This window comes from Peromyscus maniculatus, chromosome 14 (genome assembly GCF_049852395.1).
Source record: "Peromyscus maniculatus bairdii isolate BWxNUB_F1_BW_parent chromosome 14, HU_Pman_BW_mat_3.1, whole genome shotgun sequence".
Taxonomy (NCBI): domain Eukaryota; kingdom Metazoa; phylum Chordata; class Mammalia; order Rodentia; family Cricetidae; genus Peromyscus; species Peromyscus maniculatus.
Genome location: NC_134865.1, coordinates 82,981,062 through 82,998,066, shown reverse-complemented (window position 1 = coordinate 82,998,066; position 17,005 = coordinate 82,981,062). Strand labels below are relative to the sequence as shown.

Below are 17,005 nucleotides of genomic sequence, written 5' to 3'. Positions count from 1 at the left end.
AAAAAGATTTTTTATAAGAGTGTTCACAATAAATGTCATGAAGCCTAATGCAATGTGCACCTGGGACCTGTTCTCTACCTTCAGACCAAGTCAGCAGCTGCATCATGCATGCACTTTGGGCTCCTAATGATTTGCCCGGCCAAAATTCAGACCAATGGTCTAAATTTTGTGTGTATCATCTCATTTTTATTGATACTTCAGTTACATATCTATTTACCCCAACACTAATTTGGCACTTTCATTTTAATAAATGATGCCATTTGTATAATTTGGCAGCTTGTCTTTTCAATACTTTTAATTTGGGGTATAATTTTTTTTAATTATGTGCTTTTGTGTGTGTTTACATGCACATGAGAGCAAGTGCCAGTGGAGGCCAGAAGATGGCACAGGATCCCTTGGAACTAGAGTTAGAGGAGTTGTGAGCCATCCAATATGGATGATAGGAAAGGAACTCTTATCCTCAGTAACAGCAGTTATGTGTTCTTAACTGTTGAGGTACCTCTCCAGCTCTACACATACATATATACATAGTGTACACACCCCACTTTTTGATCATTTTAAGTAACTTGTGTCTTTTGTTTGTTTGCTTGTTTTCGAGACAGGGTTTCTCTGTGTAGCTTTGCGCCTTTCCTGGAACTCACTCTGTAGATCAGGCTGGTCTCGAACTCACAGAGATCCGCCTGGCTCTGCCTGTAACTTGTGTTTTATACTTAACATTGTTTCTAAGATTTATCTTTGATTTTAAAAAGGAAGCTATAGTGCTTATTCATTTTGACTGCTATATAGTTTTTTTCACAATTTATTCAATTGTTAAAAATTATTCCTTTTTTGAGGTAAGCTGTCATTACATAGTCCAGAGTGACCTCAAACTCAAAATTCTATTGTTTCAACCTCTTAGATTCCGTTGTACTACACCTGACTTCTTATTGTTAAAAAAATCCATATATATTACTACGAAATGTTTCCTGGGGAAACTGGAATATGCATGAATCTGGGGAAAGTGTGCATATCTATGAATCTAATATTTACCTTATTTAGTTTTTATGATACTGGGAATTGAGCCATGAGCCTTGAACATGGTAGACAAGCACTCTACTACCCAGCTACACATGAAGTATTTGTTTTTTAGAAATAATTTATTCTAGGGCTAGAGAGATGTTTCAGTGGTTAAGAGCACCTGTTGCTCTTCCAGTGGACTTGAGTTCGATTCCTAGCACTCACATCAAGGTAGCTCACAACCTATAACCAGGGGACAGCGCCCTCTTTTGGCCTCCTCAGATAGCTATACTCACACTGACAAACACACACCTAATTAAAAATAACTAAATAAAATCTCTCTCTCTCTCTCTCTCTCTCTCTCTCTCTCTCTCTCTCTCTCTCCCTCCCTCCCTCCCTCCCTCCCTCCCTCCCTCCCTCCCTCCCTCCCTCCCTTCCTCCCTTCCTCTCTCTCTTTCTTTCTTTTTTTCCCTAGACAATGTTTCTCTGTGTAACAGCCCTAGCTGTCCTGGAACTCATGGAAACCTGTCTGCCACTGCCTCTCAAGGACTAGGATTAAAGGTGTGCACTAATATGCCCAGCTCTAAATAAAATCTTAAAAATAAATAATTTATTTAATCTTATTACTGTTGCTGTTGTTAATTTGTTGGGTTTGAGGCAGGGTCTCATGAAGCCAATGCTAGCATGGAATTTGGAAGTCTATGGTGATTGCAATAGAGCCCAGGATGACCCTGAACTTCTGATCTACTTGTCTCCACTAACCAAGAGCTGGGATTACTGGGGTGTACCACTGAGCCCACCTAAGACATTTTGTTCCTTTTCTTTTTCTTTCCCGTATGGCTGGAGATTAAACTCAGGGCCTCATCCATGCTAGGTAAGTGATCTGCCACTGTGCTACCAGTCTGGTATTTGAATTACTATTTTTTGGGGGGACAGAACTCGGAATGGAGCCCAAGCTTCACATATGCTAGGTAGGTCCTTGACCACTGTGCAACACCTTAGCCTTTTCCTTAAACTATTTCTTGTTTCTTTGGTTGGTTTTCTGAGACAAGGTCTCATTATGCAACCCTGGATGGCCTGTAAATGACTGTGTAGACCAGGCCTGACTCTGCTGGGATTAAAGGCATGTGCCACTATGCCTAGCTTTCTTAAGCTATTTTGCATAATAGTACTATGTGCCATAAACATTTTTTGTACATCCTTCCTAGGATACAGGCCTAATAAAGTTATTTCCAGAGTAAGATTATTGAGTTGTTGCATTCAAGTTGATAGTCAATATGCTACCAGTCTACCCACGAGACCCCCACCTCAGCCCACTCCACAGACTGAGTTCTCAGGAGCTCTCACTGTTTTCTATCTTTGTCAACGCTCAGAGTTCAACCAGAGTTCAAACTGAAGAGTTTTAGCTCACCTCTAAGCCTTTTTCTAAACAGTTCTTTCTTAAGAGGGCACTGGCTTGAGTGTGCAGTTATTAACCTTTTGAGATCTCCATGTGATAAGCTGTAGGAAATGTGATGTCCACACTCAGGAACAAGTGGAGACTGAAGGAGAACACTACAGGACAGCTCAAAACCATTCTCAGTCTCCTGCCTGAGAAGCTACCTTGTCCCATCTACTCCCAGCCCATCTCTTTTCACTCCCCATGACCCCTAGGGGGATAGTTATCTGGATGTCTGCATGTCTCACTAGGCCCCACTGGCAGCTTAGTAATGAAATCCCTCTAGATAGGATCCAGGGAAGATATCCTATGTCAGATCCCGCTTTGGAACAAGGATCGTTAGACTAATCAACTGTTTTGAGTCCACAGAGTTTTCATAGACAACTATGTAATAGGACTGTGTCTGATTCTTGTCTTTAGTGGGTTTGTTCTAGTGAGGCCCCCTAAACAAAAAAGCCCAAAGGAGTTCTAGTTAGGCAGCCCAGTGCCTCTTCCTCTACCTGTCAAACCATCTGTTTGGGGATCCGACTGTTAAGCCTGTCTTCTTTCTGTCTATGGGAGCTCTCCACTCTCCTGTCACTTCTGTCTGTTTGCTGTATGTAACCAGGGCATGTGTTTTCACATGTGCTCCTATAAAACTGTGATGTGTGTGTAGGTGAAGATGAAGATGAGCTCTTCACCAGGGCTCATCCCACACTACAGCAGGCATTTGTATAGGAGGAGAAGTGGGCATCTTGAAGAGGGGTCCTAGGGAGAGCTGGCTTTGAGAATGTGGGTGTGTTCAGGGGGTCGGGGGGTTCTGTGAGGGAGCTGACAGAGGATACTTAGCTGGAAAGGACCAGCCCATGAAGCAGCCGTTTCCAACACTTGCTGAATGGAGCATGTGGACAGGGTTAGCCTCATCCTTGTAATCATCACCTAAGGCCGCACATGACAGGAAGTAAGCCCTAAGACAAGTTAGAAACTCGCGCATTTATCTTGCTTTACACTCAAGGTTCTACAAATTCATCCTTCTCCTGAGAAGGAGGACATATTCCTCTGTTTCTGCATGCTGGACCAGTGGCCTAGAGTATACTTTTAGTAAAGGTTGACAAAAGACCCTACCATACCACACATACGACAGGCATAGAAGGTTTCCAAGCACAAGATAAGGGAGTCAGGCCTTCCTTCCTTCCTTTTTTCCCCCCTTTCTTTTCTTTTCTTTTCTTTTTTGGTTTTTTGAGACAAGGTTTCTCTGTGTAGTTTTGGTGCCTGTCCTGGATCTCACTCTGTAGACCAGGCTGGCCTCAAACTCACAGAGATTCCGCCTAGCTCTGCCTCCCGAGTGCTGGGATTAAAGGCGTGCATCATCGCTGCCTTGCAGGCCTTTCTTTACAGTCCTCAATTCTTCCAATGAGCTAGAACTTGCCATCAAGCAGAAGGAGATACACAGAGGTAAAGTCAGAACTCAGTTCTGCAGAACCAGGCTGCATAATTCCAGAGGTTTCCAGGGCCAACAGGAAGATCCCTATTATAAAGAGGTCAGACTATTGATGGCATTGAGAAGGTGTTGAGAAAAGAACACAGGAGCCAAAGCGTGGGTATGAGAGAATCTCCCAATAGGAGAGTTGCCAGGCAGAGAAGAGAATAAGCCTAGTGTTGCTGCAAAGCACAAGGCACGGGACAGATCATGAATGCACTCGACTGTCTGCTCTCCCCCTCCCTTCCTTCACACTTGTCACCAATGGCACCACCAGCCCCGGGCAGGCCTCCCAATGCCTGTCGGTCTCTTTATTCTCCAGTCTGCCTCAAATCCTCTCCACATTCCCTAACTCACTGCCATCCTGTCCCAAACCTATGCAGGCAACAATATCCCATTACTGAATGGAGGACACAAGATGGGAGCCCTCTCACTCCCAAAACTACTTCACAGCAAGCTCCCCACATCCACTTGGCTCCTGGCCCTCCTTCTCAGGTAAGGTCCTCCACTGTTCTGCCTCCCTCCTCCCCACCTCCACACAAAGTAGCTACAGAGGGCTACAAGCTTTTTCCTTTTTCTATTGTTTCAGGAGGACAGTAATATTCAGGATGCACATATGTTCCTTTTGTGGGGAGTCCTAGGTCTTTAGCCTTCTCTTTGCTGTCCTTCCTCTAGCAGGTTATTTAAGGACAGACATACTCTTTCAGCCTAGATCCCTCCCCTTCTTAGCCTCTCCTACCCAGTACATAGTCCTCATACCTACAAGAACCCTTCTCTGACCCCAGGCTGAGTGGAAGCCTGCTTAAATTTCTCTCTCTTTCTTCCTTCCTTCCTTCCTTCCTTCCTTCCTTCCTTCCTTCCTTCCTTCCTTCCTTCCTTCCTTCCTTCCTTTCTGTCTTCCTTTCTTCTCTCTCTCTCTCTCTCTCTCTCTCTCTCTCTCTCTCTCTCTCTCTCTCTCTCTCTCTCTCTCTCTCTCTTTGTTGAAACAGGATTTCTCTTACATAGCCCTGGCTGTCCTGGAACTCACTTTGTACACCAGGCTGGCATACTCAGAGATGTGCCTGCCTCTGCCTCCCTAGTGCTGGGATTAAAGGTGTGTGCCACTGCCACCCTGCCCCTGCTTAAGTTTCTATAGCATGCTGAAGTGTACTCCATAGCCATTAGCAAAACCCTCAGTAAGACCTGGATCTGCCTTTTAGCCTCCATGATGGGAGAGGCCCACATCTGCTAGGCTACCTAGTCTCATCACAACCCTGCTAGTATGCAGCACACTAGGAGCCATGGGCACAAGAGAGGACCATAGAGAGAAACCATGCTTGGATGGGACACACAACACTGTCTCCTAGGCTCCTCAGACCCAGTCCTGGGTTGCAGTGGCTATATTCCCAGGCCTCTGAATCTCAACTAGAGGACTTCCTGTTCCCATCAGACTCCACAAAGCATCTTTGGCAGGCATAGGCTACCAGGAACCCCAGCTGGTGTGGCTGTGGTCTCACATCTGGCTACCAGGAAACCTAGGAGAACTTAGAGGCCAGTACTGAGAGCCACATGAAGATGCCTGAAGCTTACCTTTTCCGTGGCTGGGATCCAATCTGCTTGACAGCCTGTTCCTCTGTGTAAAAGAGCAGGCTTCTCTGCAAGGTCGACACGAGCAGCACTTTCTGGCTGTAATCCAGCTGCACAATGGAAGACGGCTCTTCCAACACCAGGTGTGAGCTGCAGGTACCCTGGGAGAGAGCCAGGCCGGGGGTCAAAGCTGCCCAGCTGCCCCCCAGCGGTCACACATACTTCTTGCTAATGTACTGAACTCAAAAGTACTCTGTGGTACCAGGCACGGTGTGCATACCTACAATCTCAGCACTTGGAAGACAGAGGCAAGAAGATCAAGAGTTCAAGGTCATTCTTGGCCATATAATAAGTCTAAGGTCAGTCTGGGCTACACGAGACCCTGTCACAACAAAACAAAACAACAACAAAAAATATGCTTTAATTTTCTCCAGATTCATTGTTAACCTACTGCAATGACATCTGGAAAATTCCTTACTAACAAGAAAACAATAAATATTAACAACTATCTCATACTATACCAAGGTTGAAAAGAAACATTAAAAAAAAAAACCTACATATTTCTCTAATAATGTTCTAGTAAATAATTCAAAGAAGAATCCATTAAAAATATGCCATACCATGTGTATTAAGTATCTTATAACATATAGGAGAGTATGATTGTCTAGGAAATCCCTGTGACAGTGATCTGCTCTCATAGTCTCTCTACAAGGAGTCTGAAGCAACCCTGTAGGCATTATATCCTTCCAACTGGAAGGGTCACAGAAAACACGTTAGAAAGAAATCAGAGGCATGGCTCAGCAGATAAACAGGCTTGTCACACAAGCCTGATAACCTGAGTTCAAGCCTAGGAACCCATTATTGAAGTACAGAACTGACTCCTGAAAGTTGTCCTCTGACCTTGACACGTGACCTTGAATTCTCCATACTCCTCCTTACGCACGCGCGCGCGCACACACACACACTAAATAAAAATGTATTAAATACATGATTAATAGCGTTTTATAGACACACAGTGACTTTCTAAAGGCATTTTACTGTTTTGTTTTTAAAGATTTATTTATTATGTATACAATGTTCTGCCTGAATATATGCATGCAAGCCAAAAGAGGGCACCGGATCTCATTACAGATGGTTGTGAGCCAACATGTGGTTGTTGGGAATGGAACTCAGGACCTCTGGAAGAGCAGCAGGTGCTCTTAACCTCTGAGCCATCTCTTCAGCCCCATTTTACTGCTAATACAAAACACATTCATGTATCAAAAATCTGATTTTAATCCAGGTATGGTGGTACATGCTGCTAATCCCAGCATTCAGGAGACTGAGATAGGCTTTGCTGTGAGTTCAGAGCCAACCTGAGCTATATATAAGACTCAGCCTCAAAAAGCCTGTTTCTGTCCCTCTTGGCCTCGCGGCCTCTCCTGGTTCCATCAGCGGTCTGCTCACAGAGGAGGGGAAGATGAGCAACAACCGCAGCAGCACTTTGATCAGCTGTCTAAGAATAATGCTGTAAGAGCTGGCGTGGTGCAGGCCTTTAATCCCAGCAGAGCTGGGCAGATCTCTACGTTCAAGGCCAGCCTGGTCAATATACCAAGTTCAAGGCCAGCCAGGGCTGCACAGAGAGACTGTCTCAAAACAAAAACAAACAAACAAAAAGAATAATGCCACTTTACTGACCCTTCGTGTGTCTGAGAGGACAATAATGAGATCCACTGATAAAATCTATACACAGTAAAATCCACCATTTTTAGGTTTCTGACTTCAATTTTCATATATTTATAGTTATCTAACTACACCACAATCAACCACAACCAAGATGGTGAAATTTCCATTCTCTCCAAATACTGAGAACTTTGAAGGCAAATTCCCCTTCATCTGAGTTATTCAGAATGTAACTTTACAGTTTTTAACTTAGCCTATGTTAGGGTTACACTATGCTGTATTTCATAAAAACAAGTATTCTCTTGTCTTTTTTCCAAATCTCATTAAGCACCTGCATCTTTTAAAATACGTTTTCAAGGGCTGGAGAGATGGCTCAGCAGTTAGGAGCATGGGTTGCTCTTCTAGAGGCCCTGGGTTTGGTTCCTAAGACGCACAAGGAGACTTCCATTTTCTGAAAGCTTGAGTGGCTTTCTCTTGGCTTCTTTAGCAATCTGCTCATAGGGACAGGAATGGATGACAGGGAGCAACAACTCCATAGAAGCACCAGGAAAGAGCAGAATCTAAACCCTTGATACCTTGACAAGAGATGTTCCCACAGAACAGCAGTTCTAAGTGGAATCCACATACCCCTAGGCCTCTAAGACTCTCTCATAGCATACGCCAGGCCCAAACCATTTTCATAGAATACTGAGATAGTGTTACATGGCCTTTATCTGAAGTGTAAAATTGTATTTTATGTGTATGGGTGTTTTGCCTGATGTATGTTTATATACCACATATGGACCTGGTAGCCGCGGAGGCCAGAGGAGGGTGTCAGATTCTCTGGAACCGGAGTTACAGATGGTTATGAGCTATCATGTGAGTGCTGAGAATTGAACCTAGGTCTTTTGGTAAAGCAGCCTGTGCTCTTAACCCTTGAGCCATTGATAAACCAGCCTGCCTCCAACTTAGGCTTCAAAGCCATCTTACAGTAAAGACAAACTAGGTCCATTCATGTTTATGAGCAAATCTCTGTTTCTCAAGTATTGGGTCATGCCTCACCTGCAACCTTAACTACAGATGGTAGTTATACTGCCTGCTGCAGGAACTGGCAACCATGTCTTTGTTTCTAATGGTTGTTATGAGCACCTTTTTATGTTGCTCCCATAATTCTGTCTATTTGCCTGCCAAATCCCCTATTTGGAAACCCCCTACCTTGGTGCTATAAAAACTCTTATCTTGCCCGTGTTCAGTGCTGATCTCTTGAACCCCACCTGTAGGGGGAGACAGCCCATGGACCCAAATTAAAAACACTTGCTTTAATTTATTTGGCCATCTCTCCATCTGCATGCCCTTTCCACCACTATTGCTGTTTGGCTACATGGATGTGTCATGCCCTACAAACTGTCCTCTAAAGGCTTTCACTGAAAGCACAGGAACCACTGTGTATAGAGCCACTTGGAACCTCATCATGAACCCTGACCACTGCACCAAACTCTACAAAAGTCACCATTCCCCCACCACAAATTCACACTAAAAATATGATCTTGATGGAGAAAAATGGTAATTTCACCCCTAGGAAATGGTGGTTTTACACTGGATATGATCAAATGGAATGTGCACACACGGACCTCCTGCAGAATGAAGCACACTGAATCTCAAGGAAAAGAACCTGTAGCTGGTGGTGGTGGTACATGCCTTTAGTCCAAGGGCTCAGGAGGCAGAGGCAGGTGGAACTTTGAGTTCGAGGCCAACCTGGTCTACAGAGTGAGTTCCAGGACAGCCAGGGCTACACAGAGAAACCCTGTCTTGAAAAACAAAACAAAACAAAAAACAAAACAAAACAAAACAAAACAAAACAAAAAGCCCCCAATCAAATGCTTTCTTTTATAAGAGTTGCCTGATCATGGTGTGTCTCTTCAGAGCAATAGAACGCTGACCAAGACAGAATCTCTCCAACCCCTGCGGGTGCTTTTGGCTGCCCACTAAAACCAGATGATAACTCCTGTTGCTGAAGACACCCACGCTTAGGTTGCAGGACACAGAGAAATCAAGCAAGAACTGAGCTGGAAGCTTACTCCTTGCCTCCCAGTTTTCAGAGTGCCAGAAGGTAGTGCTATGCAGGTTTCTAGAGGAAAAAAAAATCATCAGCCCTACCCCATTTTGGATCCACCTGTCAGGCAAAGTATGCCAAAGGTCCACACCACAGGAGGGAATGCATGCTTGCTATTAGAAAGCTGGTCAAAAGCCCACAACTAGAGAGGTCATAGGTACTAGCAGGGAAGCTACTATTGCTGTTTTGCTAAATGGACATGTTGTACCCATCAAACTACCTTCTAAATATTTGTGTTTATGCTCTTAGATTAGTGCTTCTCTCAGTGTTAATCAGAGAAGCTTCTTTTTGCAGTGGGTAGAATTTAACTGAAAAAATTCAAAACTGGTCAAAGTGCCGAGAAAACATGACTATTGGATGCTTAGCCCTAAACAGGACATCTATATTGTCCCCTTCAAGGCTCAAAGAACATCTCAGAAAGAGGGGGAGCAGAATAAGAGCCTCAAGACAGGGAAGAGTGTTGTGTAATGTTATCTTCTGGGCATGATATGGTCATGAACTCATTGTAACTATGACTACCTACACAAGACCAGTGTAAGATTGGTCTCATCAGCCTTCCAAATGGACAGGGGAGGGGCTCACAGGACCCACTGGCAGTCAATGGTTGCTTGGGGAGAGATCTTCTCCAGTGGTGTAGCCACTAGTAGTAAGGTGTCCATGCTCTTGTAAAAATAACCTCCAACATCCATGTACATGTAAGCAGCCCTAATTAAACTCATTAGGTCACACACATACAAGAAAGAAATGGGGGTGGGGGAGGAGATGGGGAGGAAAAGAAGGGAAGGGAAGGAAACCTCCATGTAATTTTTTGGTTTGCGTGTTTTGTTTTGTTTCTGGTTTTTTGAGACAAGGTTTCTCTGTATATCCTTGCTGTCTGGCCTGATGGCCTGAGTTTGATCCCTGGGACCCACAAGGTGGAAGGAGAGCTGACTCCTGCAAGTTGTCCTCTGACCTCCACACACACTGGGGAAGTGTGGGGAAGGCCCCATGCCCCACTCAAAGTAAATAAAAGTGAAAATGTAGACCACATACAGCCCCGGGTGCTCCGACGAAGAGGTAACTGGGGTAGAACACCGCGCTCCTGTTAAGTCTCTCCACCACTTCCTCCACAGGTCTTCCGTGGAAGATGCTGGCTGCAGCTAAGCTCCCCATTCACTGGATCACTACCCTTTGTCCACAGACATGACTGGAAACGTGTACAATTTGTCCTTTTGTTCCTTTTGAGATACTTGAACTATGTAACTCCAGCTGGCTTGGCACTTTCTATGCAACCCAGGCTGGCTTTAAACTCATGGAAATCCTCCTATTTCAGCTCTCAGGGGCTGGAATTACAGGGCAGCGCCATGTCTGACTCAAATATATGATTTTCACCATTGGTTTTGCAGGCCAACTCTTTAGTCACAGTAAAAGAAGCTTACAAACCACTGGAAACATCCATGAGAGAAAACGCTGTAACAACTGGCAGTAGAAGGGCACCGTGGTGGAGAGCACAAGCCACTGAGTGTGAGCAAGACTGAGACACACTACAGATAAAGGAAGGCGATGGACAGCATCTCTGAAGATCACCTCACCTGATCCAGATCTAGAGAGGAGTAGACGATCTTCCCCTTGTCATCTCCGGAGAACAGCTTCATCCCGTTGGGGCTCCAAGCCAGAGCTGTGATGCTGGTTTTATGAACACCAGTGACATCAAATCTCCGAAGCTATGGGGACAGCAGAGCAAAGGAAGGGAGAGCTGAGTGACTGCAGTTATGGGACTGTCACTCCTACTCTGGGGGAGCTGGTTTCCCACACACAACTGTGCACAAGGTTCCCTCTGTCTACCCACACTGGAAACTCACAAGATGGCTCATCGGATAACAGCAATTGTGGCCGAGCTTGGGATGTGAGTTTGATCTCTGGAACCCATATGAGAACGAGAGAACTGACTCCCCTAAGTTGTTCTCTGAGTGTAAAGTTCCCACTTTACAACATGAAAATAATTCTGGGAATGGAGGATAATAATGGATGACTATACACTGTAGATATACTGTGTACCAAAACGTATTCTAAATGGTAATTTGGGATTCTGTATATTGTAATAATAATAATAAAAAAAAAAAAAGGCAGAGATCCTAGAAAAAATTGTCTTTCTGACTTGTATACATTTCCAGTCAGAAATTTATATGCTGCAGCCCAGGGCCTACTTTCATGGTTCTCACTCACCTGCCCACGCTGCACACGTGCGCGCGTACACCCACCCACCCCCACACACAAAATATAATTTTAAAAAAACTCACAAAGAACACAAGAGTACATTAAGTAAAAGTAAGAGCACTAATATGTGCTTTATGCCAAATGTCCCGTGCAGGGACAAAGATATCACCCAGTTATAAGCAGCACAATGTCATGGTAAATATATGATTTCTAGGCAGAGAAGGACCGCCACACCTTTCTTTTTTTTTTTTTTTTTTTTTTTTTTGAGACAGGGTCTTACTACTGTAGACCAGGCTAGCCTCAAACTCACAGGGACCCACCTATCTCAGCCTTGAGAGTGCAGGGATTAAAGGCGTGTACCACCATACCCAGCTCTGAGGATTTCTCATCTTAAAAATCCCGAGGAACCTGCCAAGAAGGGAAGCAATGCTAGAACCTGAGCACTCACCTGCTTGTTCCTCCCCGGCAATGAGGACACAAGTTGGAAAACTGCAACCTTCCCAGAGGCGGTGCCTGCTGCCACAAGGTCATCAAAGCAACTCAGCAGCTTCACCACGGTGATAGACTCCATCTTCCCCTAAAGGAGGACACGTCAAAAACAAACTACCTGTGACCAGAGACACTTACACGAAAAAAAAGTAGCTGTAAAGCCAGAACCACGAAAGTAGGCCCTGGGCTGCAGCATATAAATTTCTGACTGGAAATGTATACAAGTCAGAAAGACAATTTTTTCTAGGATCTCTGCCTTTTTTTTTTTTTATTATTATTATTACAATATACAGAATCCCAAATTACCATTTAGAATACGTTTTGGTACACAGTATATCTACAGTGTATAGTCATCCATTATTATCCTCCATTCCCAGAATTATTTTCATGTTGTAAAGTGGGAACTTTATACCCATCAAATAATAAGCCCCATTTGGTGATGGTGGTACACGCTTTTAATCCCAGCACTGGGGAGGCAGAGGCTGGCAGATCTCTGAGTTCAAGGCCAGACTGGTGCACAGAGAGAGTTCCAGGGCAGCTAGGACTGTTTCACAGAGAAACCTTGTCTTGAAAAACAAAAAAACAAAAACAAAAAAATAAATAAATAAAAAATAAAAAAACAAAACAAAAAACTAATAAGCCCATTTTCCCACCAGACCCCTCCCCACCCAGCTCCTGGGAACTCCATTCCCTTTAGACCTCTAGGACTCTAAGACCTTATTGCCTGTCTTTTTCCATCTGCCTATTACCTAGCACAATGTCCGTAAGGTCCATGAAGCATGCTGCGGCATCCATGAGAATTTCCCTCGCTCTATCCCTTTACATAGTCATACACAGTTTGCTTACTCATTAATCATTTGTTGCCATGGATGTTTCTGTTTTGAGACAGGGTCTCTATACTACCTTGGATGACCTTGAACAAACCGTCCCTTCTCCCCCTTCAGCTTCCCACATGCTGGGATTATTGCTCATTTGCCACCATGCCTGGCTTTATCCACTCCTGTTTTTTGTTTTTTCCCTAAAAAGAGTTTCTCTGTTTAGTCCTTGCTGCTGTCCCGGAACTCTCTGTAGACCAGGTTGGCCTTGAACCCACTGAGATCCGCCTGCCTCTGCCCGAAGGAGGCCGTGCTTCCTGCCATTGCACATGACCTCTTAAAAGGAGAAGGAGAGGGGACCTTTCTCCCTGCTCCTGCCTGCAAGACAGATTGGCTCCGGGTCAGTTCAGAGGACGACTTCAGCTGTCTAATCCATTCTGTACTCCTGAGTGTATTTCCTCAATTTACCTTAATAAATTTCCCTAATACTTCTTAAACAGATTCCTGTGGATTTATCACTTTAGCTGATACTTCCATATCACAGTTCATCATGAAAGGAAGTCGGGACAGGAACTCAAACAGAGCAGGAATCTGGAGGCAGGAGGTGTTGCAGAGGCCATGGAGGGATGCTGCTTACTGGCCTGCTCCCTGTTTTGCTCAGCCTGCTTTCTTATAGAACCCAGGGCTGCCAGCCCAGAGGATAGCACCACCCATTATGCGCTAGGCCCTCCCTCCATCAATCACTAATTAAGAAAATGCCTTACAGATGGATCTTATGGGGCTGGAGAGATGGCTCAGAAGTTAAGAGCACTAGCTGTTCTTCCAGAGGTCCTGAGTTCAATTCAAGACAGAGTTTCTTCATCTAGCCCTGGCTGTCCTGGAACTTGCTCTGTAGACCAGGCTGGCATTGAATTCGCAGAGATCCGCCTGCCTCTGCCTCCTGAGTGCTGAGATTAAGGGTGTGCACCACCACCACCTGGCTGCCACAGCACTCTTAGAATTCGACATCGAGATTGGCAGGCAACAGGAAGAGGGAGACACTGGACATGGCTTGGGTTTCTGAAACCCCTAGCCCAACCCCAGTGACACTTCCTCCAAGGCCACACCTACTCCAACAAGGCCACATGTCCTAATCCTTTCAAATAATGCCACTCCCTACGAGCCTATGGGGGTCGTATTCATTCAGACCACCACAGCAGTAGTTACTTTATTACATTAGTACATTCATTTACCAGAACAACAGTTTTTTATTTCCCTCTAGGACCCCGGCCTGCCCAGCCTCACACTCTTGGCCAGCTGAGCAGTGTTTAGGCATGGAGTAGCCTTAGATCCAATCAGACGGTGGTTGGCTGCTCCTCCCACTTTTGTGCCACTACTGCCCCAGCGGATCATCCAGGCAGGTCAACGTTGCAGGACAATAGTTTGTAGCTAGTGTCAACGTGACACAAGCTACAGTCATTGAAAATAAGGGAATCTCAATTGAGAAAATGCCTCCATAAGATCTGGGTTTTTTTTTTTTTAAAGATTTATTTATTATGTATACAGTATTCTGTCTGCATGCCAGAAGAGAGCATCAGATCTCATTATAGATGGTTGTGAGCCACCATGTGGTTGCTGGGAAGGGAGAGAGAGAGAGAGAGAGAGAGAGAGAGAGAGAGAGAGAGAGAGAGAGAGAAAGAGAAGGGAGGGAGGGAGGGAGGGAGGGAGGGAGGGAGGGAGGAAGGAAGGAAGGAAGGAAGGAAGGAAGGAAGGAAGGAAGGAAGAGTGGTTGTGGTCATGGTATCTCTTCTCAGCAATAGAAACTCTAAGAAGTTGGTACCAGGGACTAGGGTATTGCTGTGATAGGCCAGACCATGCTTTTGTTTGGAGGAATGTGGACTTTGGTACTCTGGGTTAGAAAAGCAGTGGACTGCTTTAAGTACTGCTTAATGGGCCATACTAGTAGGAGCATGGAAGACAGTGGTGCTGAGCATTATGAGGTAAAGTTTTGGACTGGCAGAGGAAATCTCAAAATAGCCCAGTATAGCCTCTGTCTTATGGTTATTAGTGGTAACTCTGATGAAGATTTATAATGAAAAGGTGCAAGCTGAGCAGGTAAATAACAAAATGTAAATTTTTTTTTTTTTAATTTTTTTTTTTTTTTGGTTTTTCGAGACAGGGTTTCTCTGTGTAGCTTTGCGCCTTTCCTGGGACTCACTTGGTAGTCCAGGCTGGCCTCGAACTCACAGAGATCCACCTGGCTCTGCCTCCCGAGTGCTGGGATTAAAGGAGTGCGCCACCACCGCCCGGCACAAAATGTAAATTTTAAGAAGAAAAAGAACACTGGGAAGTGGAATGGAGATAAGTCCTGTGTTCAATGAGATAAATGGATTAAGAAATGGAATAAAGGGAGTGATGACCTCAGGGCAAGATCCCAGCCAGCTAAATTTCCAACCCTGAAAAGGAACTAAAGAAAAGCTTAGAGCTGGGTGTGGTGGTGCACACCTTTAATCCCAGCACTAGAAAGGCAAAGGTTGGCAGATCTTTCAGTTTAAGACCAGCCTGGTCCAGAGATTCAGTTTGGAGACAGCCAAGCTTAGGCAGTGAAAGATAGAAAGCTAGTGAAGATATAATTGAACTAGGGGCCCAAGTTTCATCTCCAGTAAGCAGCAGAACTTGGTAGCTTCTGTTAGCATTCAGACTCACCTCTTGGGGACCTGGCCAATATGCAGGCAATACCTTAGCCCACTCAAGATCCTGACAATGTCATGTGCTCATTGTGGTCTCTCTGCACATGTGCTAGGTCTACTCATAAAAAGGAGGGGTCCACTCTTTCTCATATCTTTTTCTTTTTTCTTCTTCTTCCTCTTCTCCCCTCAGCTCCCTTCTCTCCCTTCCCCCCAATAAAGCTCTATGTGAATGTGGTCTGCATGGTATATCTCTCTCTTCAGCTCCCACCTGCCATGACTGCTGGGAGCCATTTTCAAAATACAACAGCTTCGGCCACATGGTTCTGGCTTTAGAGTTAAGGATAGAAGAAACGGGTTATGGAATTTGTCCCTGAGATTAAGGCAAGCTGCTGCATGTGTCAGGGGTGTCCATGAATGGAGGTCCAGAGAGGCCATTGTATGAAGCTTTCAAGCTGAAGCCTGGACTGCTTTGGAGATCCCAGGGAGTGGAACCAGAACAAGAGAAGAAGTGTGTTGCATTTTTGCAGTTAACAAAGCTGGACAGAATTGGAGATCTGACTAGTGTGTGTTTTGACAACAGACATGGAGGTGCTGGAGTTTGCCCATCTGGTTTCGGTCTTGCTTTGGTCCAGTATTTCCTCACTATACTCTCTTCCTTATATTTTGGAATAGTAATGTATATGTATCTGTGCCATTACATGTTGGAAGTATGTGATCTGTTTTTTATTTTTATTTTATAGGGGATTACAGTTAAGACACTGCATGAATCTCAGAAGAGACTTTGAACTTTAGACTTTTAAATAAATTTGAGACTTTTATGGGGACTTTTGAAGTTGGACTGAATGTACTTTTGCATTATAGTATGGCTACAAGACTTTGGGGGCAAGGGAGTGGAATGTGGTGGTTTGAAAGAAAATGGCCCCCCAAGGGAGTAGCACTATTAGGAGGTGTGGCTTTGTTGGAGTAGGTGTGGCCTTGTTAGAGGAAGTGTGTCACTGTGGGGGTGAGCTTTTAGGTCTCCTATGCTCAAGCTACTCCCAGTGTCACAGTCAACTTTCTGTTGCCTGCAAGATGTAAACTCTAAGCTACTTCTAAGCACTATGTCTGCCTACATGCTGCCATGCTCCCTGCCATGGTGATAATGGACTAAACCTCTGAAACTGTAAGTGAACAGCCCCAATGAAATGTTTTCCTTTACAAGAGTTGAGGTGGTCAGTGTCTCTTCACAGCAATAGAAACCCTAACTAAGACAGATGGGTAGGAAAGTAAGGAGGATGTGGGAAGAGATGAGGGAGGAGAAACTGTGGTTTGAATATTTTCTGAAAAGAAATGTATTTTCAAAAAATAAAAAAAAGATTTATTTTACTTTAAAATTTTATGTATATGTCTGTGAGGGTATGTGCATGTGAATGCAGGTGTCTCTGAAGGCCAGAAGAGGGTTTTGGATTCCCTGAAGCTGGAGTTACAGGTGGTTCTGAGCTCTCTGATGTGGTACTGAGAACCAGACCAGGGTCCTCTGCAAGAGCAGTACATACTCTTAAACATGGAGCCATTCTTCAAATACCCTGGAAGTCACTTCAGCTGGAGAGGGAGGGCCCTACAACAATAAGGAGAAGTTCAAAA

General features: G+C 44.7%; 1 protein-coding gene across 3 annotated transcripts in view; it reads right to left on the bottom strand.

Moving 5' to 3' along the window:
- Tecpr2 (tectonin beta-propeller repeat containing 2) overlaps positions 1-17,005 on the bottom strand; it is a 94,479-nt gene that overhangs the window by 53,422 nt on the left and 24,052 nt on the right. For all 3 annotated transcript variants that reach the window (XM_006992141.4, XM_076551410.1, XM_076551409.1), the window contains exons 3-5: positions 11,858-11,986; positions 10,785-10,916; positions 5,463-5,620 (exon numbers count right to left, since the gene is read on the bottom strand). In XM_006992141.4, the coding sequence (XP_006992203.1) occupies positions 5,463-5,620; positions 10,785-10,916; positions 11,858-11,986 (419 nt within the window). The remainder of the gene's footprint in view (positions 1-5,462; positions 5,621-10,784; positions 10,917-11,857; positions 11,987-17,005) is intronic.